Here is a 25,055-nt window from a genome sequence, read left to right as displayed (position 1 = left end):
GTTGCGCTTCAATAAAACTTTTTTTGTAGCTGAAAGAAAATGATTAACGTTAAAAAAACGGAGTTGAAAACTGTTTTAATATAAAATATTAGATCTTAGTCCAAAGACAATGATGAACTTAAAATATTTGGCAGCAACGAACAAGAACCATTAGTTTTATGCATAACGGAAGCATGGTTAAATAGAACTGATAGAAAAAATTTGTTTAGCTTTCCAAATTGTAATACTATAATAAGCGCGGACAGGATAAAATGAGGTGACGGGGTCAGTATTTATGTAAAAATCTAGAGCGAAATTCCCTGGAAATCTGCAAATCTGGAGAAAAAATCGCTCCAGGCTATCTCTATGCTTATCAGCCATAGAAAATTCTAAATGATTATAAGCTGCTTTTACATCCCCCCGAGTTGCTCTAATGAGAAAATTTTTCAAACATTTGGAAACTTTTTAGCAGAAATTGTTGTGAAACATATACTCTGTGGTGACTTCAATGTAAATTTTTTTCATAAAGGAAAAAAGTCAACCAGCTAACATCCATCTTGCAAGCCAATGGACTAACACCTGTGGGACCTAATACTGCCACTCGGTAGACAAAAACAACACAAACATTACTTGATATGTATTTCACAAATTTCGGTTTCCTAGAAAATGTCAAAAAATGATGTGAGTGCTCACTTTTGCAATGAATTGCAGATGCCGGAAAGAAATGCAAGGGATATAGGTAAAGAACCCTGCAGTTATTGCGTATGCTCAAATTTTCAGTCGACAAACAAAAAAATTGGATTGACAATGAAGTTAAAAATGCTGCCTCCAAGAGAAATCATTTAAGACAATTGTACCTCAAAGAAAAATCTGACAGAAGCAAAACTATGAACGATCGATACTAGTCAAAAGTTTGAAAAGAACAAAAATGAGACAATTTTATTTAAAAAGAAATACAAAAGAAAGCGCAGCAGTGGTAATAGAAATGTTTTTGAAGTCGTAAGAAAGCTGTCGGTTAACCAAAATGAACACAACCGTCCCTTTGGGATCAAATTTGAAATTTTTAATAATTTTTTTTCTTAAATAGGAGATAAATTGGAATTTCGACGGTGTTTTAATAATAAGCACAACTAAAGAATCTGTACTATGCTCTTTTTCTCTGTAAAAAAACAACATCCGAAATGATAAAAAAATCTCAGCCAATCAAAAAACAAATACAGCGTTGATGCCTTTAATCTTATGAACTATTTTCTAAAAAAGCACTGCTTCCTCAATGGATTTTGAATCACGGCTACAATGGAGGACAAAGAGTACCCAGAATCCAATGTGACATCAGAGGTCGTGAGTAACCACAAACCACCACAAACAATTGAAACACTATACAAGAAGATTCAAGCTCTTAGAGAAAAAGTAAAGGGCAAGACATTGAGATGCAAAAATTTAGCGGAAACCAGAAAAATTTAAACAATATATTACGAGCACAATCAATTGTACACCCGAAAAGGTAGTGTGCTTGTGGTAAATTCCCCTTTTAACGCCCGCACCAGCGAAGATGTTACCTAAAAACGATAAGTAAAAAATTTTGAAAACTTGTTGGGAAGAAAGTTACCGAGAGATAGCATAAAAGCCTGTCATTTTCTACCTAATAGTGGAATCCAGTGCCAACTTCCGACGTTCATATGACAATTCATTTTTTTTGATGGCAAGTTGGAAATTTTTAAAAAGAATAGAGTGCTTCGAGAAATGAAAAATCATATCAACGGTAACAAGTTTTTTGAACGAATCACTGCCTTAAGTAGAGTTTAAAATCACAGCCGAATCTAGCGGTCAAACAAAAACTAATTTTAAGCACTAACAATTGTACTGTGTCCGTGTTGAAGGACAGAGGTGAACAAAAAAAGACGTACAAAAATTCAATTAGATTGATGAGCTTAGCAATGTAAATGCTATCAAGAAGAACCACAAAAACCCACAACCAAATAACGATAGTCCAGAGAATTTTTATCTCCCTGGACATAAGAAGCAAAACAAGATAGTTCTGAAAAAGAAAGAAAGAAGACAAAGAACCTCTTTAACTCATGATAATGAGAAAAATTCTTTCTATGCTTATTTTCTATTCTATTGAGAACTTTGATGCTTTAGAACCAGATTCAGTTGATGAATTGGCTAGGAACTCAATAATGCAGAAGAGAAAAAAACTTGATTTTCGCAAGTAGTCAATAGCAAACTGTGTTTTACGCATTTTGCTTTTGACGTTAGATGGTTACCTTGAAGACACTTCAAACAGCAATTCTGTGATTTCCGCAAAGTTGTAACTTAAAATTCTGTTTTTTTGCTACTGAATCGACCTTTTTTCAAAAATATTCTTTTTCTTTTTTATATATTTTTAAGTTTTAAAACTTTTTTAGGGTTTGCTTATTTCATCAATGCGCAAGTAGTAAAAACACTAGTATAAAAAAACTATTTGGAAAAAACTAGCTATGCTTTGCTGCGCTTTAATAAATTTTTTTTCGTAGCTAAAAAAATGAATAACGTTAAAAAAAACAGAGTTGAAAACTGTTTTAATACAAAATATTAGATCTTAGTCCAAAGACAATGATGAACTTAAAATATTTGGTAGCGACGAACAAGAACCATAGTTTTATGCATAAAGGAAACATATTTAAGTAGTACTGATAGAAAAAATTTCTTTAGCTTTCCAAATTATAATACCATAATAAGCGCGGACAGGATGAAAAGAGGTGGCGGGGTCGGTTTTTATGTAAAATGCTAAGGCGAAATTCCCTGGAAATCTGGAAACATCGAGAAAAAAATCTCTCCAAACTACTCTATATTTATCAACCAGAGAGAATGCGAAGCGATTATAAGCTGCATTTACATCCTCCGAGTTGCCCTAATGAGAAAACTTTTCAAACATTGGGAAACTTTTTAGCAGAAATTTATATGAAACAAGATGTGAAACATATGCTCTGTGGTGACTTCAATGTAAATTTTTTTCATAAAGGAATAAAATTCAACCAGCTAACATCCATCTTGCTAGCAAATGGACTATCACCTGTGCGACCTAGTACTGCCACTCGGGAGACAACAACAACACAAACATTACTTGATCTGTATTTCTTAAATTTCGGTTTCCCACAAAATGTCAAAAAATGATGTGGGTGATCACTATTGCATTGAATTACAGATGCCGAAAACAAACACAAGGGATATAGGTAAAGAACCCTGCAGTTATCGCGTATGCTCAAAACTGAAAAATCAAGGAATCTTTGAAAAATTAGGAACAAATGTTGAGTCCTACGCTGAAAAGTTTTAGCTGACGGATTGAAGAGTACAAACTGCAATTTTCTTCCAAAAAAGTTGCAGGAATTCTGGAATACAGGTTTAGATCAAGTGCTGCCACTAAAGAATTTTCAATCGACAAACAAAAAATTGGATTGACAATGAAGTTTAAAATGCTGCCTCTGAGAAAAATCATTTCAGACAATTGTACCTCAAAGAAAAATCTGACAGAAGCAAAATTATGAACGATCAAAACTAGTCAAGTTTGAAAAGAACAAAAAATAAGACAAATTTATTAAAAAAGAAATACAAAAAAAAGCCAGCAGTGGTAATAGAAATGTTTTTGAAGTCGTAAGAAAGCTGTCGGTTAACCAAAATGAACACAACCGTCCCTTTGGGATCAAATTTGAAATTTTTAATAATTTTTTTTTCTTAAATAGGAGAGTAATTGGAATTTTGGCATTGTCTTAATAACAAGCACAACAAAAAAATCTGTACTTAGCATGTTTCTCTGTAAATCAACAACATCTGAAATGATAAAAAAAGGCTTGCTACCTCAGTAGGACCTTTGATATGCAACAATTTAAACAAATGCATGGAGTTAGGCTACTATCCCGAATTCTTGAAAATAGCGAAAACAATTCCAGCCTTCAATGATGGTGATAAAACTGAGCCAATAACCGGCCAATATTTATCTTACCTGCAATTAGAAAAGTCTTCGAGAAAATATTTTAGAGCCGATTTGTTTCTTTCGTGACCAAAGGAAATGTCTTAATCAAAAATCAGTTCGGCTTCAGAGACGAAAGAAGCACAATTGATGCACTTGTAGAACTACGTAAAATTTCTTTGACCTTTGAAAGGCCTTTGACACTGTTGACCGCCAAATTTTAGTTAAAAAAGGTTCGAATTGCGAATTAGGTGGGCTTGTCCTAGAATTAATAAAATCCTATCTCAGCGATAGAGTGCAATCTACTCAAATTGGTGTAAAAAAGTCAATAACACAGGATATCAGATTTGGCGTAACCCGGGGCTCAGTGTGGGGACCTTTGTTAATTGTTATCTATATAAATGATATTGATTTTTCTACAACAAGAACTGACACAGTTTTGTAAGCAGACGATTCTGTGATTTACATCAAAAATGACCTGAAAACCAAAAGTGATGGTCATCAAGAGGCTCTAGAAAGATCTGCATTTTGGCTAAAAAAAACCGCCTCACTTTGAATGCTGATAAAACAAAAAACAGTTAGGTTTTACGAAAAGAAAAATAACCATCACCTAAACACTCTAAAGACTGACAACAAGGAAATATACAATGTTGCACTAATTAAGTATATTGGCGTCCTACTTGATAAAGACCTTAGTTTCCAACAAAATGAGTCAGTGGGAAAAAAAGTAACAACGTTGAGCTCCTTATTCTACCATTTGAAGAAATGATCAAGCACAAGGAAGCTTGTAACAGTTTATAAAACATATGTGCAGTCAAGTGCTCTGTATGGAGTTCTACTATATGGTTGTGCAAAATACAAATTTCTGAAACCACTGAACCTGATTATAAACAGAATTGCTAGAATCTTGACCTTTGAAATAAATATGAACCCATAACATCAACCAGGAGAAAATTATTCATTTAGAATATATCAGAGCTACACACCTATGGAACAAAAATTTGAAAACAGCAACAAAAATAAGCAGCAGCTTTATGTCTAGAAAACCTAATTTCCGTAGATGAGTTTCCTAAAATTATGAATAGTTGAACTTGATCACGGAAATTTTGTCTGCTCAAAAACAAATATGAAAATTTTCCAATCAGGCAGATGATAAACTGCTTACTAGTATCTTTTCCAATTTTTTGAAATAGCATTCGTACGAAATCAAAATTTCAAGTTATATATTTCTGCCATAATATCCTTGATAATAACATCATAGACAATTGTGAATTACTATTTAAGTTTAATAATAACCAATTAGTTCTGTATTTTTATTAACAGCGATAACTTTCCTTTTTCTGACAGCAACTACCATCGTCATTTCTCTTCCGCTTGAGACACTTGAAAACTAGCCTTCATGGCTTAATAGTGATCTCCCAGGGTGATATTGATTTTGTCTCGATGTAAAAATACATAAGATTTTTTCTTCTGAATTCTTGAAACAATTTATTATTATTACTATTATTATTATTTTTGTTATTATTATTTTTTTTATTATTATTATGATTAATATTATTATTTGTATCATTATTATTATTATTTTTATTGTTCAAACATTGTTTTTGAGACTAAAAAACAGTCACTCCAAATGAAATAACAATGAGAACCACTTGTGCATTAATAAAAATGTTTTTTTTAGGGTAACGTTACCTTACATTAACAAAAAACCTATTTTTTGCTTATAAAAAGCATTCGTTTTAAATTGTCTTGACGTAACAAAAGAGATGAAACAAACTTTAGCAGGAAGAATTTTTTCCAGAATGATCAGATGTGTTATGAACTCTATACTATCTATTAATCAAGTAAAAATATTTTCGAGCAAAGCGGTCCTATGTTTCATCGACCGCTAATTTTTTGTAATTGAATTTATTGTAAAAAATTTTCAGTTAATGAGTGTTTGATTTTGATGAGTTTAATACAAATTAACAATACTGAAATGAATATAAGGTGTTTTTTACGAAAAAAAATTGTTTCAAAGAAAAGTGGTTGCCTTAGTTTTCATTTAACAATTGGAAGATATCGATTGGACAAAATTTACTGATGAAAAACAGCCGACGGTTCGTCTTTTTGTTGTTCTTCTTTTGTTTGCATTCTCTTCAATTATTTTGGCAGTTTTTTAGAATGGTTCAGTTGAAAATGTTTGTTTGGCTGATATCAGTAGTATACTAAAATGCACGTATTGTCACGGGGGGGACGTCCCCCCGTGACAAATCGTGCATAACGTTTTGTCAAGGGTGGGGACGTCCCCCCCGTGACAAATCGTGCGGTACACTTTTGAGGTCGAAAAATTTTGTCTCTCAATTTTGCCGGGTGACAAAAACTTGTAAAATTTTTCTCGATTTGTGCCGGGGACAAAAACTTGTAAAATTTTCTCAAATTTGTGGGGGACAAAAACTTGTAAAATTTTTGTCAATTTTGTGCTGTGAGAAAAACTTGTGGAATTTTTGCCGAATTTGTTACGTGGGCAAAAATTTACGATTTTTCCAGCTATTTTGTGCCGGGAATAAAAACTTGTTAAAATTTCACAGTTTTCTGGAATTTTTGAAAAACTTGTGAAAATTTTGCAATTTTTGGGGGTCCCTTAAGTTGGTTTTAAAATTTAAAAATTCTTAAACCCTTTTTTAGTCAAAAAGACTATTCATGGGTTTTCAAAAGACAGAAAAATTACTAACCTTTTCATTATTTCAATCTCTTGATAAGTTTTATGTAATATAACTACATTTAAACCAAAATTTTAAATCAAATTTTGGTGGTTTTGATCCAACATCTGGTTTTGATCCAGCATCTGGTTTTAATTTGATAGTTTTATTGCCCATATGTTATCCCAGAGTAGGGAGTGTGGGCAGATTAGAAAACCAACAAAATTTAATTGCCAGGGCTCCAAATTGAGAATTATTGTGTCTGATAAGAAATTTGCAGCGTCCAAGGTGAAAAGAATGCAACTTTGCAGAAAATGAGAAGAAATATACGTATGAAATAAACAAAACAAATGCTCAAAACTATATGAAATGTTTCAAAAAAGTACTGAAAAAGTGTTTGAAAATGTGCGGTAAAGCAATTCATATACCACAATTGTATGACGGGAAAGTTAATAATCGAGAAAAAAATAGTGTATTTTTAGAGTAAAAATTGTTGTTTTTGAACAATTTTATGCAAAATACTTCCTCAAAAAGCGATTCCATTATGCACAAACTGTTTTGCGTTGTAAATGACAACAAGTGAAGACCGGTAAATTGTGTAAAACAAGGTGTTTGAGGGACAATGCAAATGTGATCACGTAATATAGTGTAAAACTTGGGGATAACTATAAAAATGACAAAATTTTAACAGGAAAAACTGATGTCCGACTGAACCTTACTGCGTAACTTAGGCAAAATGATAGAATGAGCAGTCTATTTCCCTTAAATACTTAAGAAAACTAACTTCTATTTTTTGTGAATGATATTCTAATTTTTTCTTTACATTAATAAACAGTTTTCCTGTTCTGTTTTTGTTCTCCAAAAATCTTCATAGCACTAACAATAACTTAACTAAAGCTGTATGTCTACAGTGTTTATCAATTTTTGTCTAATCTGCACCTGTTTTTTCCGACCTGTGATTGGTTGAAAGCTGACTGAAGATTAATTTTAGACTGGTGCATATGACAAAATATGTTTTTGATTTTTGTTTGTTTTGCAAGTTTTGGTCTAGGCTTTTGTGATTGGTTGGCCGAGTTTTAGGAATTATTATGTCTACTACATGTGCCAACATATGTCTTTCATTTCCATAAGCAATTCAGTGTGGTCGTCTCAGCTTCTCTGATTGGTCAGTCGGGTTTAGGTTTTATTACTGTCTTGCACATGTTTGAACACGTATTGTTTTATTATCAAAGACAAGGTGTGGTCTCTTTTATTACCATAAGCAATTCAGTGTGGTCGTCTCCGCTTCTCTGATTGGTCAGTCGAGTTTAGCCTTTATTATCGTCTTGCACATGTTTGAACACGTATTGTTTTATTATCAAAGACACGGTGTGGTCACAAGTTTGAGTTTGTATTAAAAAAAAAGTAGTATGTTGTCGTCTCAAGATTACTTTGATTTCTATCACGATATCGCATGTTTAATAGAATGTGTATACTGTTTACTGTGTATGAGATAAAAGTGGAGTGGAAGCAAAAATTCAATTTCAAGTGGAACAATGTGCGTTGAGACAAAAAATAGAAAGAAATATTAGGCTATATAACACGGAACAAACAATACTAACAAAATAGTTTTCACACTAGAAGATCTCAGAAACAAAAGAAGCAATGTCTTTAAATGAGTATTAGAAGTTGATATCAAGCTTTCGTTTCTTTGGAGCAGAGCAAAGGCTCACTGGTGGCGTCTCGAGACTGCTGCTGGCAATTATGGAAACTTCCGCTACATTGGGAGTTGAGGGAGTTGGCGTTGAGTCTGGTAGAGGAAAATTTGACCGACTTGTAATATCTGGGCTTTCGGGGCTTTTTGGAATCCGCCAGAAACTTTCAATAATTTCCAGGTCCCTCCAATAGCCCTCCTGATTTTCATATAGAGGAATCTCTTTGATATCATAGTCGTAAAGGATTTTCCTAACATTTTCATCAATAGTCTCTGGATTGAAAACAAATTCTCTTACGTAGCCGGTAACATGATCGATTGTGTACTGTGCTCCTTTCATCAGCGCCTTTTCAAATCTGAATGATTGGATGTAGTCAAAAATTTCAATTGGTAGCGCCATGTGGTTAATTGTAATCCACTCGTTGTCCCGCAACTCTTGTTTAACAATATCGACTTTCTCTTTTTTGTAAGTTTCATATGCTATTGTTCTCAAATCGGGATTGGCCTCCTCTTTCAGAATAATTGCCACCGGAGACATGTTCAAACTTTGAAGACAATGCTGCAATTAATGATTTGTTGTGGTAATTTGTCAGGTCGTGAAATTTTTTGGTCAGCTTTTCTATACAATCAAAAGATAAAACAATTTGTTCTAAGACTTAAGAATTTTGTATCAATCTTGTTTCGAGAATAATTAGATTGTTATCAATAGTGGAGAAAGACAAAAAGAAATGAGGAAAGACTGTGAAAAAAGTTTGCAAACAATTTTCAGTTTGTTGTAGAGCAAAGATTTGGATTTTGTGAGCAACCAAACAGTATGCAAGAATTGAAGGAAAATGATTATTTGTGTTCAATTGTTTTTGCTACATGTTTAGGCGTGTTGCTTCTAAGAATAGCTCAAAAACATACTTGTCACGTAGAGCATAATAGTTTTATATATTTGGTTTTTATCTTAGCCAATCAGAAAACAGCAATAACTATACTTGTCACGTAGAGCATAATAGTTGGATATATTTGGTTTTTTATCTTAGCCAATCAAAATACAGCAAAATTTTGAAATTTAACCTTAGTTCTAGTAAGGCGCAAGGAGAGGGACTACACAGTATACGAATGCGTTGTTCTATGTCTTATCGTAACCAATTGGAGAATTCATGGACAAACAAAAACAACATGCAGTCAGCATTGCGGTTATTGGTTCTTAGTGTTTAAAAAACTATAAAATTCAAAACCCGATAAGTTAGTCTCTCGCTATTATTAGAATGACAAAATCTTATTCACTCTTTGTTTAGAGATTGTTAATAAAAAATGTTTTAGACTATTCAGCGAAAAGCATTAAAAACTTTGTTGAGTTGCAGTTTGGTAAGTAAGAAAAAAAGACTTGGCATGCGTTTTGATCAACCAGTTCTTTGTAGAAACCGTTTGGAAAACATTCACGACAAATACTTATCCATTTCTACATCTTATCCTGAAAAATCAGTAAGATTAAACTTATTCCTGGCAGCAAGTGAATATTTTAGTGAGTTGGACTGCTTTGATCATGATATTGCTCTACAGTTGCGTCCATATGGAGGTCTAATTGGCATCGACAATTCATCTTTTGACAAGTATCTAAAAGTATCAAAAATTTTAAGTTTGCACGCTGTTTTACACGACGCAGGAGGTTTCATATACGAAATATATAACCCAGGACCTGGTTATTTTTATATGCTTCCGTGGAAAAGCAGCAACTGTTTTAGTGGGCATTTGTCGGGAATATTATTTTGCTTATATATAAAGATTTTTTATCCGTCAATTTTTCACTTATTGGAATGCTGAGCAGCAAAACGGTTGTGTTAGACCATGAAGGATTTCGTCACAGAAAAGAAAAAATTATTGTTATAGAGTTTGGAATTTGTACTGAAGACTACCTTGATTGCGTGTCATTTTTACCACCAACAAGTTATAGTGAGTTAACAGCTCAACAAAAGCAATCTTTCAGTTGGTTGAGTAGAAATTTGCACGGTATTGAATGGGACATAGGAAATTATCCCTATATTTATCTAACACAAATAATTCAAAGCGTTCGCTTGCGGAATCCTGGTGCAATATTCTACGCTCAGGGACCGGAAAAAGTTAAGTTTTTGTCAGAATTGCTTGAATGTCCTGTTATTGATCTGAATTCCCTTGAGTGTCCTTCGATATCTGTGAACTATTTTACACAAAATTGTCAAAATCATTCAAAGGGCAAAAACATTTTCAACAAACATTGTGCAAAAGAAAAAGCCATTTTCTATTTCAACTGGTTAACCAATGAGAGAGGAATTGACGAAAGTGGAGGCACCGTTGTCACCGAGTTCAACAATTTGTGCCCTGATTACGGGGGACGGGAATCTGAGTCTTTCAATTTCCAAAGACCAAACCATATAAACCGGAAAACAGTTTTTGCAGAGAAAAGTTAAATTGTTGCTGACTGAGGACGAAATTCGCTCATTCACTCATTTAGTGTATTATATTGAACCTTTTTTTCAGTGGAGAAAGCAGAATAACAAAAAATCAAACCAGAGTCTGTCCTCCGAAACTCTTACTGATGTCGAAGCACCCGGTTGGTGAGGAAATTGACAAAAACGATCCTTCACTGCCAAAAGAGATTCAACTCTTGGTGAAAGAAGAAAGAGTGCACAAAATTGTTCATTATAACAAAACTGAGAGACTCTCTGAGTGCTTCATGGTTCATATGAAAGACTTTCTAACTGAGTTTAATTGCTATGAGTTGTTTTATGTAATCTGATACCCTATTGATACTTTTTCACAAGTTTTTATTTTTTGTTGAGATGGAGGGAGTAACAGTCGATCAAATTGACGCTGTTGTAGAGGGAAATTTTTTTGAAAAAGAAAGTAGCAGCAAATCCTCTTGAAAATTTTGTAACCAAACAACTTTGCCACGCTCGGAAGTTGTATTTTTTGTGCAAATGAATGTTATTTTACTACTAATATCACTTTGTATTGTGAAGTTAACCGTGTTAAAACCAAATTGTGAAGAAACCTCAGTTTGGATATCGATATTGTCAAGTTTAGTTGGATACATTTTACCAAATCCAAGACTATGAATAAAATTATATCTACGCAAGATAGAGTCTTCATGGCCGTTGTAGGGCCCTCAGGTTGTGGCAAAACAGAATTAATTTTCAAAATGTTGAGTGGAAACTCATTTTACCCAAAATTTAACCACATTATATTTTTATACCGAGAAATGCAACAAATATACGTCAAATTGGAGCAGAAATTTGGAGTTATTTTCAAAAAGTATGCCAATTTAGAATTTTTGAATAACCTTGAAAACTGTCTTTTGATAATCGACGACTCGTGCAAAGAAATTTATAACGACAAAGAATTTGTTAAGCTGGCCACTGCAGGGCGTCACAAAAAGATTAATGTTATTTACATAAAGCACAATCTTTATCAGCAGAGCAAGTGGTCTCGTACAATAGACTTGAACACATCACACATCATTCTGTTCAAATCAGTCCGCGATATTCAACAAGTCGAATTTTTAGGCAAGCAGTTAAATCTTGTTAAATTTTTAAAACATTGCTATCAATTGGCAACGAAAGAACCATTTGGGCATTTGCTTATCAATCTTGATCCAAAAACATCGGATTGTTTACGATACTGTTCAAATATCACCGAGCCAGGTCCTACAGTGTTCTACCTTCCATCTGATAAAGCAGAAACAACCCCTCTAAACAATGAAAGAGAAAAAATTATCTATACTGAAGCAAATAGTGCATTTGCAACCAAAAAAGTTAAGGAAATACCTGCGTAATTGTAATAGTGATGTTATACTGGTTCTATGTGAATGCCTTCACAATTTCTTGCTGGGTCATGTTAGAGTGAAAGTAAGAGACTTAGAAAAATACAGACACATATTTGAAAGTGTTCTCAAGAAAAAGTCATCAATGGATAAACGACGAGCGCTTTTTCTAACAAAAACCGGTTTCGAATTGATTCAACTCAATATAAAATTTTGTTTCATCCATTTGAGTTAAACCATGTCAACTGCTGAAGAGTTTATTTTGATTCCCAAAAATCAATATATGAAAGAGCAACCATATTCCTCACAAATTCCAAATGATCCCAGAGTTCAGCATAGAGGTGCTCAATTTTCGTTTTTGAACCGTATCCGACCAAATGAAAACACTAATAAAGAGTACCAGGAAATTTTAGATACAAGGGAAACAATTGATCCCACTGAGTTGTCAAAAGTGAAAGCAGACAAAATTCTTCAAAATCTTAACGTTTTAGCGCCAGCGAAATTCACCAGGACGGAGAAAATAGTTAGCCTCATTGAAGAGACACAAAAGTTGTTATAGACGAAAATGAAAATTTCATTGTTGACGGAACAGCAACAGGAATAAATTTCCCTATTTTTCACTATGATTTGCATCAACCAACTAAAAAACTAAGTAATCCAGATTATTTTAAGACTCTTGAGATTTTAAACATAAAAGAGGACTTGGTGATCAACAAAAATGCTATAATTGTGATCCGGAAAAGAACTCAAAGAACTGCCAAACCAAAAAAGAAAAGAGAAACTATTTCGCCAAAAGGAATCAATCACAAAGAAACCAGTCAATTGCTTACAGAAGAATCCTCAGACGCCGGAAGTGGTTTCGAAACTTCGAAGGAAGACAGAACTCAGCAAGAGGACAAGAACGGGGAGTCTTTTGACGAATGAGAAAACATTGCTTGAGTTTAAATATAGGTATATTTAAAGGTCCCGCAGCATATGGAAGCCTAAAAAACTACAAAGAATCACAAACTTGAAACCAAGTAAAATAAAATTGTTCCTGGAGGGCAAAAATTCCCATACAAAGCAGAAAAAATATAGAAAAAAATTTCCAACACTGAAGGTATTGCCTACGATGTAAACGAAATTTGTTCGCTAGACTTGGCTCATGTGGATAAATTAGCAAAAGAGAACAAAGATGTAAAATATTTATTGGTTGCGGTGGACTGACTCTCACGTTATCTACGAGTCGAACCCTTAAAATCAAAGTACGCCACAACAACAGCAGATGCGTTTAAGAAAATGATAAGGAACAAGCGACCTAAAAAAGTGTTGGTAGATGCTGGTACAGAATTTAAGGGCTCTTTCAGCAATCTATGTCAGAAAAATGAAATCGAAGTTTATAAAACTTTCAGCGAGAAAAAATCAGCATTTGCGGAAAGAAATATACGATCGCTCAAGAATTTGATATACAAGTATTTAGAGGACAAATGGACATACTCGTATATTAATCAATTGCAGAGCTTTGTACAAACCATTAACTCTAGAGTCAACAGAGTAACGAAATTGGCGCCGAATAAAGTGACAAAGAAAGACGTTCCTTACTTGGTATCATTAATTTTTAATGATTCAGCAAATCTGGTTCGCCGACCAAAGTTTTACGTTGGGGACTTTGTGCGAATATCAAAAGCGGATGTTCCTTTTAGAAAAGGATCCAAGCAAACGTTTACCAACGAAGTTTTTGAGATTTAGGATACAGCTACAACAAATCCTCCTACTTATAGTCTCATTGACGCATCCCAGGAGCCGGTCAAGGGAAAATTTTATGAATTAGAGTTGGTCAAAGTTAGAGACAACAGTAGTGAAATAACAAAACATGAATGAATTCACGGTACACTTAGTTTCATCAGCCTCTATGAATATTTTTCCTCAAAACACCTTGTCCTCATTCAAAAATTATTTCAATGACAAAATTAATTTGGAGGGGGATTGGCGAGTTGCACTAAGTGAAATTACCTTCCCGGCAAAAAAAATCAAGTGAACAAAAGTGATTTAAAGATATTTTCTTCTGAAGGCCGTAAATTTTATGAGAAAAGTATTCCATTTGATGCTGTCTCCAGATCATACGGTGGAGAACCAGCTATTATTGGAACTGGTTCCTATGAAAACCGTGACCATCTTTTGAGATCCTTAAAAACAGATACTGGATTGCCTCATTTTGACTTTCAATTTAACAAAATCAACGGAGTTTTATTCCTCTTTTTTGGTAAAAAACGAAGGAATTACTTTTCCAGATAACGAAATTCCAAGCATACTAGGTTTCAACGGTATTCATGATGGGTCTGGTTATCAAGATGTTTATGTTATTGGATACAAGATGTTGGACACTTTTGAAAATCTGACAATGGCTGATGATGAAGAAAATACTTTTGTTGGCGATTATCCTTTTGATTTGTCTGCAGGGAAGCAACTGATTTTTATTTACGTTAACATAATTGAGTATCAATACGTAGGTGATACTACCAACGCCTGAAAAACGGTAGCCCCTGCGAAATAGAGCCAATGCACAGAATTGTCTTCAGCAACCTGGAATACAAAAAGTTATTATCCAAAAATTTTCAGTCAATTGAAATTCAATTGCGGACAGAAACTGGAGAATTAGTTCCATTCGCTGGAAAAGGAAAAGTTATTTTGACTTTAAATTTTAAAAAATTCGACTAAATGGAAGCCTACTATCAACAGCAATCGGTGTCACCATACTTTTCAGGACACTATCGTCAACGAGGAAGCAGTTTTGGGGCTTTAGCAGCAGGTATTGGCAGAGCGGTATTACCGATTGCAAGAAAGTTTCTTTGGTCTGTAGCCAAAAATATTGGACGTTAATTAATTGTTCAAGCAGCTACTGAGCTGGTGGAGGTTGTTACAAAGAAAAAGTCTCCAAAACAAGCATTAAAATCGACTGTGCAAAAAACTGTGAGAAAACAAGTGGGCGGATCAAAAATAATACGTAAATTAAAAACCAACGGTGAAAACCCAAAACAAGGCATTCGTAAGAAGAAGCCCTTGACGAGAAGTCGGTCAATTTTTTTTTTCTAAAGTTTAAAATGATTACTAATTTACTGCCCGCAGAGGCAACACACACCACACTCGATTTGTTTGAAAAACAGCCTCTGCTTATTACTTTTGACAATGCTTTTACTCAAAAAGTCGGACCATCATATTCACCGGACGGTTCAATGCTTGAGTTTGAAGTTTTGGGCGATAGAAACCATTTCATAGATTTACAATAACTTCTCCTCGAAATTAAATGTAAAATCTCCCGAAACAATGACGGCGGTTTAAGAACAGGAACTGATGCTACAAATACAGTCGCGCCATACTTTAGCAACAACGCATTACATTCTTTTTTTTCAGAATGCACTGTATCTGCTAACGGTGTTTAAATTTCCAATACAAACGGAAATTATGCTCACAAAGCATTCATTGAAACGGAATTTTCTTCAGGAAAAATTGCAAAAAACACATGGCTAGTTTGTCAGGGATATTATTACGAGGATGAGCCAGCTAAAATTGATGGCGCCGACGGTCGCGCGGACGACGTAGCGGCCAGAAAAACTCTTGTTGCTAATTCCTAGGAAAACTATTTTATTGGAAAGCCGGCGAGTGATATTTTAACTTGTGATAAACACTTACTTAGTGGTGTTACTCTGCGAATTTCATTTAGAAGGTCTACAAATGATTTTGCTGTAATTTCAGAGTCAAACAAACATTACAAAGTCAAGAAAATTAAGCTAATCTCTACGTTAGAAAAATGACAAAAGCGGATCATGTTTTGTCGGCAATTGAGAAAACTCTACTAAAAACACCTGCCGTGTATCGCTATACAGAAGTATTGCCGCGAACTTTTTTAGCTACAACTGGAATAAGAAGTTGGAGCCATGAGGATATTTTCTCGAAAGAACCTGTACGGCGTATAGTAATTGCAATGGCAACAAATCAAGCATACCTCGGAACTAATCGCGAAAATCCTTTTCACTACCAGAAATTCAACTTGAGCCAAATTGTTGTTTATCGAAATGGTCAACCTATTGTTGGAACTCCTGTCTCAACAACTTTCATCCACCGCATTTATTTCAATACTCTAGAAGCCCTAGATATTCTTGACAAAGGTGGGCATGGCATAACTCTGGACAGTTATCCCAATCACTTTATTCTAGCTTTTGATTTAACATCAACGCAAGAGGCTTCTCATGATTTCATTCATCCAGATCTTACAAATTGCTCAATTTCAGTTCAACTTACATTTGACGGAGCATTGGCAGCCAACGTAGAAATTCTATTTCTTGGTGAAAGAAGCTCAACATTCTATGTTAATTCGGAACGAAAGGTGACAAAAAACTCGATTATCACCTACCCGACAGATGGTTAGTGATGAAATACGCTATTTGTTGGGAAAATGTATTCATTTGAAGCATTATTTTTATGGAGTTTTTGCCGCGGACAATTTCCCAAAGTTAACCAGAGAAAGATTCATCATAGTCAATGCTTCACCGTCGCAACATGCAGGAAGTCATTGGATGGTTCTTTTGTTTCACATAAACAAAGTTTATTTGGCAGATCTGCTTGGAATCCTGATACAAAACTACCATTTATTGTATTGCCGACTGTTAAAATTTTACAATGAAGTAACTCAAATACTCAAACTTAAGCCAGTTCAAAATCAAAACTCAAAACTTTGTGGACTTTTTGCATTTATATTGCACATGTGATGTTTGGTTATGAATATCCTTTGATGTTGAATTTGAAAGATAATGATTTGCTACGTTTTGCTAACCATATGCTCTAACATTTTTGAATTAAATTTTTATGCTCAATTCTTTCTTCAACGACAAGAGAACAAGACAATTGTTAATTAAAAGATTTCGATTCCATATTAAAATTTATCAAAATCAAACTATTATCAACATGCAAACAACCATAGCCACTATTTAATATATCAAGTATTTTGGAAAGCTCACCATACATACCACCATTATAAATACTAGAAAATCTATCAATAGTGCAAGTAGGTAAAAAGTCAGTTTGTGTTTGAACATCCTGTGTCCTTAGCATGTTTAAATTTGGTAATTTTTTCTTAGAAACTGAAACAGCTAGATTGTGCTGATCGTTGTAACTGACTGCCTCTTGAAGTTTTTCCATCACTTCGCCATAATGCACTATGTGAGAAGACCCCCGAATGAGCAATTGAAAACAAGTGAAGAGACATGGTATTGTATATGGTTTAGAAGAAGTATCCTTGAAGGACTGTGGTAATTGATCAGCAGCAGCAATGACATGGTAATGAAATTGTTGTATTTTGCAATGATCTTCATTTTTGTGCTGGCTCTATGCGAAGTTTTTTGTAAGATTAGAATCAAATTGAGGCTCACTATTGCAAATAAAATATCGAAAAAGTTTTTGGAATTGTCGAATATATTCAGGTGTACGCTCACACATTGCTTCAACCATTTTCATTTGCCAATTAATTCTCTTTATCACTCTCTGAGGCTTTTTTGATTTTTTGAATCTGCAGCTACAATTTTCAGCATTTGTTTCTAAACTGGAACAAGGCTGTAACTTCCTTTTGCCAGAGCTGCTCTGCTCGTTCGCAAATTCTGAGAGAGCTATTCTTCTAATAGCATCTATATTTTCTCCCACTTGCTCCAATTCCTGCAAAGAGAGAGTGAGTTTTTGGTTGAAACGAAATTCGTTGTCTCCGTTCTCTTTTTTGAAAATTTTCAGCGATATATAAGTTCCAGTATTATCATATGTTTTCGCACAGGCAACTACATATCGTTTTTCAGAACGCGCTCTATCGTGAAAAAAATCAAAGTAATCTTGAGACGACGACATACTACTTTCTTTTTGAATACAAACTCAAACTTGTGACCACAACGTGTCTTTGATAATAAAACAATACGTGTTCAAACATGTGCAAGACGATAATAAAGGCTAAACTCGACTGACCAATCAGTGAAGCGGAGACCACCACACTGAATTGCTTATGGTAATAAAAGAGACCACACCTTGTCTTTGATAATAAAACAACACGTGTTCAAACACGTGCAAGAAGGTGATAAAACTTAAACTCGACTGACCAATCAGAGAAGCGGAGACGACCACACTGAATTGCTTATGGTAATAAAATAGACCACACCTTGTCTTTGATAATAAAACAATACGTGTTCAAACATGTGCAAGACAGTAATAAAGCCTAAACCCGACTGACCAATCAGAGAAGCTGAGACGACCACAGTGAATTGCTTATGGAAATGAAAGACATATGTTGGCACATGTAGTAGACATAATAATTCCTAAAACTCGGCCAACCAATCACAAAAGCCTAGACCAAAACTTGCAAAACAAACAAAAATCAAAAACATATTTTGTCATATGCACCAGTCTAAAATTAATCTTCAGTCAGCTTTCAACCAATCACAGGTCGGAAAAAACAAGTGCAGATTAGATAAAAATTGATAAAGACTGTAGACATACAGCTTTAGCTGTATTGTTAGTGCTATGAAGTTATTGTTAGTGCTATGAAGATTTTTGGAGAACAAAAACAGAACAGGAAAACTGTTTATTAATGTAAAGAAAAAATTAGAATATCATTCACAAAAAAATAGAATTTAGTTTTCTTAAGTATTTAAGGGAAATAGACTGCTCTTTCTATCATTTTGCCTAAGTTACGCAGTAAGGTTCAGTCGGACATCAGTTTTTCCCGTTAAAATTTTGTCATTTTTATAGTTTTCTCCAAGTTTTACACTATATTACGTGATCACATTTGCATTGTCTCTCAAACAACTTAATTTACACAATTTACCGGACTGCACTTGTTGTCATTTACAATGCAAAAAAGTTTCTGCATAATGGAATTGCTTTTTGAGGAAGTATTTTGCATAAAATTGTTCAAAAACAACAATCTTAACTTTAAAAATACACTATTTTTTTCTCGATTTTTAACTCTCCCGTCATACAATTGTGGTATATGAATTGCTTTACCACACATTTTCAAACACTTTTTCAGTACTTTTCTGGAACATTTCATATAGTTTCGAGCATTTGTTTTGTCCATTTCATACGTATATTTCTTCTCATTTTCTGCAAAGTTGCATTTTTTTTCACCTTGGACGCTGCAAATTTCTTATCAGACACAATAATTCTCAATTTGGAGCCCTGGCACTTAAATTTTTTTGGTTTTCTAATCTGCCCACACTCCCCAATCTGGGATAACATATGGGCAATAAAACTATGAAATTAAAACCAGATGTTGGATCAAAACCAGATGTTGGATCAAAACCACCAAAATTTGACTCCATTTTGGTTTAAATGTAGTTATATTACATAAAACTTATCAAGAGATTGAAATAATGAAAAGGTTAGTAAATTTTCTGTCTTTTGAAAACCCATGAATAGTCTTTTTGACTAAAAAAGGGTTTAAGAATTTTTAAATTTTAAAACCAACTTAAGGGACCCCCAAAAATTGCAAAATTTTCACAAGTTTTTCAATAATTCCAGAAAACTGTGCAATTTTAACAAGTTTTTATTCCCCGCACAAAATAGCTGGAAAAATCGTGAGTTTTTGCCCACCGAACAAATTCGGCAAAAATTTCACAAGTTTTTCTCACAGCACAAAATTGAGTTCAAGTTTTTGTCCCCCACATATTTGAGAAAGTTTTACAAGTTTTTGTCCCCGGCACAAATCGAGAAAACTTTTACAAGTTTTTGTCCCGCGGCAAAATTGAGAGACACAATTTTTCGACCTCAAAATTGTACCGCACGATTTGTCACGGGTGGGGACGTCCCCACCCGTGACAAAACGTTATGCACGATTTGTCACGGGGGGGGACGTCCCCCCCCCGTGACAATACGTGCATTTTAGTATACTACTGATATCATTATCAATCCATATGTCATCCATCATTTCTTTGGTAACTACCCATTTGAAAAGGGGAGCCTATTGGTCCCGACAATAAATGCAACTGTGCTCCGATCTCTTGCATATTTCACATTTTGGGGGGGGGGGGGTGGGGGGTGGGAGCTGGGGATATTTGCGTGCGCCATATTGTTGCTACTTTCTGTTATGCACTGATAGCGTCAATTTGGCTGTGGATTTTCTTTTACAAACGAGAGACTCACTAAAAGAGAAATTATTGAATTGAAGAGCCAACCAGATACAGCTATCACATTAAAAGGAGTGAGCCACACAATCTTTTGATAAACTTTCACCTGACACCAATCATTATACGTACTTTAAAAAACAGACAAAAACGTAAATGCTCCAAATAGGGGTGTTAAGACAAGACGGAGGGAAGGCCAGTTCTTACATATAATTTTTAATAACTTATTACTGCTCATAGTAATACGTAATCACCCTGGTTAAATGGAAATTTTCACGTAAATGCATGTCTCTACCACATATATGGCTTGCACCTCATTATTAAAGGCATACTGTAAATTTTTATAGGAGTTAATGAAATTTAACAGGTAATCCTTATTTAATCATAGTCATTCTCTTATTACTATATGGTTCTACTCCTGTGATTTTCACATTGACTTGACATGGGGAACTTTTAATAATATTTCAAATTTCTATTTACACATATCAGTATAATGATTCAGACTATTAAATGAGGTAAACCTTACTGAAACATTTCTTTTTGAAACTGAAATAACTCTTCAATTTTTATTCCTGATTCTGTTCAGGTCTCTGGTCAGTGAGTGCAAATTATTTTTCTATTTAGGCGCCCCATTATAACATATTTCCAATTGTTGTCTGTTTAATCTGACTTGCCGTGATCAAAGCGCAAAAACTGTGTCATTTTAAACAAAAACTAAATTGAGCACAAAATTAAGCATTACTTGTAAAGATGATAAAATGATTTACCAATTGATCCACATAGTGCGAACTGCATGATGAAGAGCTGTTGCAGCATCTGTCCAACAGCTTGAACCCACAGAAATGTCTTAGCAGAGTAGTCGCCAACCAGACCACCTTAAGCACACTCATGTCATAATTTTACGCACCGCAAATCTTTTTTCTAAACTGTGAAACTTTTTTGCCGAGCGTGGATGCTGATGAAAATAATTTACAATTGCACACTGAATGATGATTCACCGTTTTATTTTAAATTATAATATTTTTCGGATCGTTTGCCCCCCCCCCCAGCTTCGTGGGTGCATATTATTTGCAATCCCCAGACGCATTCTTTTACATTAGGATTTACTTTTTACTATGTAATGGCACGTGCTCTGTAACTGAGGGGTGCTTAACGTTTTTTTTTGGGGGGGGGGGGGGGGGGGGGAGGCACAAACGGAAATGATCCAATTTTTCTTACAACTTTCTGGCACAATTAATTACTTTCAAATTCTTTAAATTAAAATTACTTTAATTCAAGTTCACTATTTCCTTGAACGTCTCTTTAAATACCCAAAAATTAGCCCCAAATTGTGGAAGTACTTTCAATTTTGACAGCTTCATAAAATGGAACTGTAAGCTTTCCTAGCATTGGTTCTCCTAGTAAGAATCCAAAATAAATATTATAACATGAGTTTATCGATCTTATTCCGTAGAGATGGATACCTTTTGATCTCTGAAAGTTGGGGATTTCCTGAGAGGTTGTATCTCGTTTTGCAAATTCGCACCAATTTTCTAGTTCGCAAAGTGCATGTTTCGCACTGACTAAAACTGAATTGACAATCAAACAAGACACAATTTTCATTCCAACGGAAGTGATCAATACAAAAAGATGACAAAAACTATTTAACGCCATACTCTCTTCGAAGAACAAAAAACTAAATCAGCAACTTCTCTATAAATACTATTAAGAAGAGGCAAAAGGGCTCTTCGCAAATTTAGTTCATTAATTTAATAGTGTTCTTTGTATAAAGTAATACATTTGGTTTCTTGCAGACGCGTTTCCAAAACAGAACATATGTTGCCCAAGGTTATGAGAGAAACTACTCAACGATTTCTTGCTTTTTTGAAGTACTGTGTTCAGACGTATCATAATAATATGATTAAACGATTTCGATCGTTCAGATCCTGCTACTCACTGAAACGATTCTTACCGAAGCTGAAACAATTATTCGATTTTTATTTCATTTTTTTTTCAATAGCAACGTTTGTTTGCTAGGTGATTAAGCAATTTAATTCTCAAGTTTGATTTTTTTGGGCTAAAAGCAGGTCTCTGGTCGATGGATTGAAACTTTGTTTTTATAAATTGAAACCGCAGTATAACATGGAGAACTCTGATAGAGCCGAAAGAACTAAGAGCAGAATACACTAAAATAACAATAGAAGCCGACAATTTTCGCATCAATTTTGATTGGTCAATTTTAACGGCAACCTAAACGCCGAATTTAGGTGCGGTTAATTTGAGAATAAAAAAAGAGTTCAATGAACTTCAACTTGCTACAGAAATGAGTCCATCGTGATACCAGTTTGAGTCCAGAACAAATATTAATAAGGAGAAAAATGGATTTTGAATTCATTGAGCTTAAAATTGCCTATGATGATTCATACGCCATTATTGTCAATTTCGGTCAGTATCTCAAAGTATGACAGGAAAGCCAAAAGCAAGTACTCCACTTTGTATAGGAACGTCCTTTGGGAATGAGACTTTTATAAAACGAAATTTTTCACTGAATTTTTTTGAGGTTTTAAATCCCGACCTTTTCTATTACTTTTCCTCCTGTTTTATTTCTCACATTCAAAAGGCTTGAGCTCAAAAGTCTTTAAACCCGACTTTTTTCTATTGTTTTTGTCCAGTTTTATTTCTTATCTTCAAAAATCTTATGCTCAATTTTAAGCCTTCCTGGCACAATTTGCTTCGAGTTCCCAGAACAGCGCTGGCTGTAATGATCCAGTTCAGTGCAATTCTCTCTGAAGCACGAAATATTGCAGACGAAAGATGAAAAAGACTTCGTTCAAGTCAGGAACCAACGCAAGCAAACCCGAAATTATCCAAAAACCAATTCTGAAAAAATCAGACCAGTTATTATAACGATTAATCCAAGACCAACACAAGTTCATTTTGCCCAATCGAAGAAAAATAGTTTTCTTCAACTTAAAATTAATGGTATAAGGGAATTTCCAAAAACTGACATCTTTATCCAACCCGAAGACGACAAAAGTTCACGAGATTGTCTGATGAACGCCGCAAATCGACATAATGTCCTTCCGAACATATCCATTAACGCAAGAAACACTCTGTCAAAACCCGAATCTAAACCCAGTTTTGTAATTGTAACTGTTCATCATAGCATACAAGAAAACGAAGTGAAAGAAGAACTTCTCAGCAACAAGCCAATGAATGTTATCAAGGTGCTTCAGATAACAAGCAGGGCCACCAGAAAACTAACGAAACTGATCCGCGTAATAACTGATTTTTCAAACCATGTAATAGCCGCAGTCAAACATAGCGTTAAAATAGGCTGAGTGATCCAACGCTGCGAACCCAGTAAAGAACCACCTCACATTAAACAGTGCTTCAAATGTCAAAATTTTGGTCACTCTGCAAGCGATTGTAAAGACGAATTGAGATGTTTACCATGTGCAGGCAAACACAATGTAAAAAATTGCAACGAATCAAAAGAAAAGGCAAAATGTGCAAACTGTGGTGGCTCACACGCAACAGTGTATAGAGGCTGTCCCTATAAATCAAAAAGCAGTGAACGAATCAAATAAACAGAAACTAGAAACGAAACACTCAAGTGCCATTTCACTCGATACTCGAATCACTCAGTCATTTACCACTTCAAAAATTACTGTTCTAGTTGCTGAAGTTCACAGTAAAATAAGAAACAGTTTCAATACAATGCCCTATAGCGATATAACCTGCGTTGTTAGCAACAGTCCTCCAGAGTGTTTACCAAATAAATAGAGGGACAAGAGGTTGACGATAATATCAGGTAAACAAATCTGATGCAAGCTGTTAAGACAACAAACATGATTCAGTCTAGCAGCCAACAGAACCTTCAACAAGGACAATTTAACATTTTACAATAGAGCTGTCGTGGCTTAGAAAAAAAGTCCATGAATAGTTCTTACTTCTGACGAAAAAAAATTGACATTGTATGTTTAAATGAAGTCAAGAAATGACAGAAACGTTTTGTACATGAAAAATACTCTATTGCAACAGAACAAAAAAAGCAAGCAAATTTCATGGGTCTGTTGTCATTGCAAAGAAGGGGATAGGGGTTAGAGAGGCTCAACCAATAACATATAGAAAAAAAAACAGTAACAGGCAGGCAATAGAGATAATCGATGTAATGTTGGAAACATCAACGATTGGAAACTTATGGATAATCATTGCATACAACTTTCCCAATCAAGACGTAAATTTTACTGAAGTATTTGACAGCAACCACCAGAACTTTTTCATCTGTGGCTATTTCAATTCTCCTCATCAAGAGCTCAACTGTACATACAACGCTGAAAACGATGAAAAATTGCTTGAAAATATTGATGATGGAAACCTCAAGCTACTAAAAAACTGTTATACAACCTATCAATCTCACAACATCAAAGCCAGAGCTTGCATGATTTACAATTCTGCAACCTCTCCGTCTTTAATTGTTTTGACATTTTTCAGATAACAGAAGTTTTTGGCAGCGACTACTCAGAGACACTTACATCATTGAAGCTGAAGATTCAAACAGAAATTGATTTAAAAGCAAAAAAGCAATAGTCAATTTCAAGAGGTTAAAAAAATTGCAAACGTCAATTACAAAAGTGTCTGCTTGTACTCACCAAAGTATCCAAACCAAGAAAATCTGAACAAAGTAAACCATTACCTCATGGAACAATTCATAAATTAATCGAACAATCCTCCGAAAATATTACGAATCATCAAATTAATCAAAAGATAATTGATTTAATAAGGCACAAAAGGATAAGGAGGTAACAAAAGTGCAAATGATGACAATTTTTATCGATTGAGAAGGGAA

The 25,055-nt window shown here is 34.4% G+C and overlaps 2 protein-coding genes across 14 annotated transcripts in view; one reads left to right on the top strand and one right to left on the bottom strand.

Annotated features, from left to right (window-relative positions):
• The window catches only part of LOC142335983 (uncharacterized), a 174,243-nt gene that overhangs the window by 107,395 nt on the left and 41,793 nt on the right, over nt 1-25,055 (top strand). The gene's annotated exons all lie outside the window — the stretch shown is intronic.
• LOC142335804 (uncharacterized) overlaps nt 1-25,055 on the bottom strand; it is a 51,260-nt gene that overhangs the window by 11,810 nt on the left and 14,395 nt on the right. Inside the window, exon 4 of the mRNA XM_075384132.1 lies at nt 20,992-21,099. Coding sequence (XP_075240247.1) covers nt 20,992-21,099 — 108 coding nt within the window. The remainder of the gene's footprint in view (nt 1-20,991; nt 21,100-25,055) is intronic.

The sequence above is a fragment of the Convolutriloba macropyga genome, chromosome 3, assembly GCF_964194025.1.
Source record: "Convolutriloba macropyga chromosome 3, txConMacr16.3, whole genome shotgun sequence".
Classification (NCBI taxonomy): domain Eukaryota; kingdom Metazoa; phylum Xenacoelomorpha; order Acoela; family Convolutidae; genus Convolutriloba; species Convolutriloba macropyga.
This window is presented reverse-complemented; position numbering and strand designations above follow the sequence as displayed.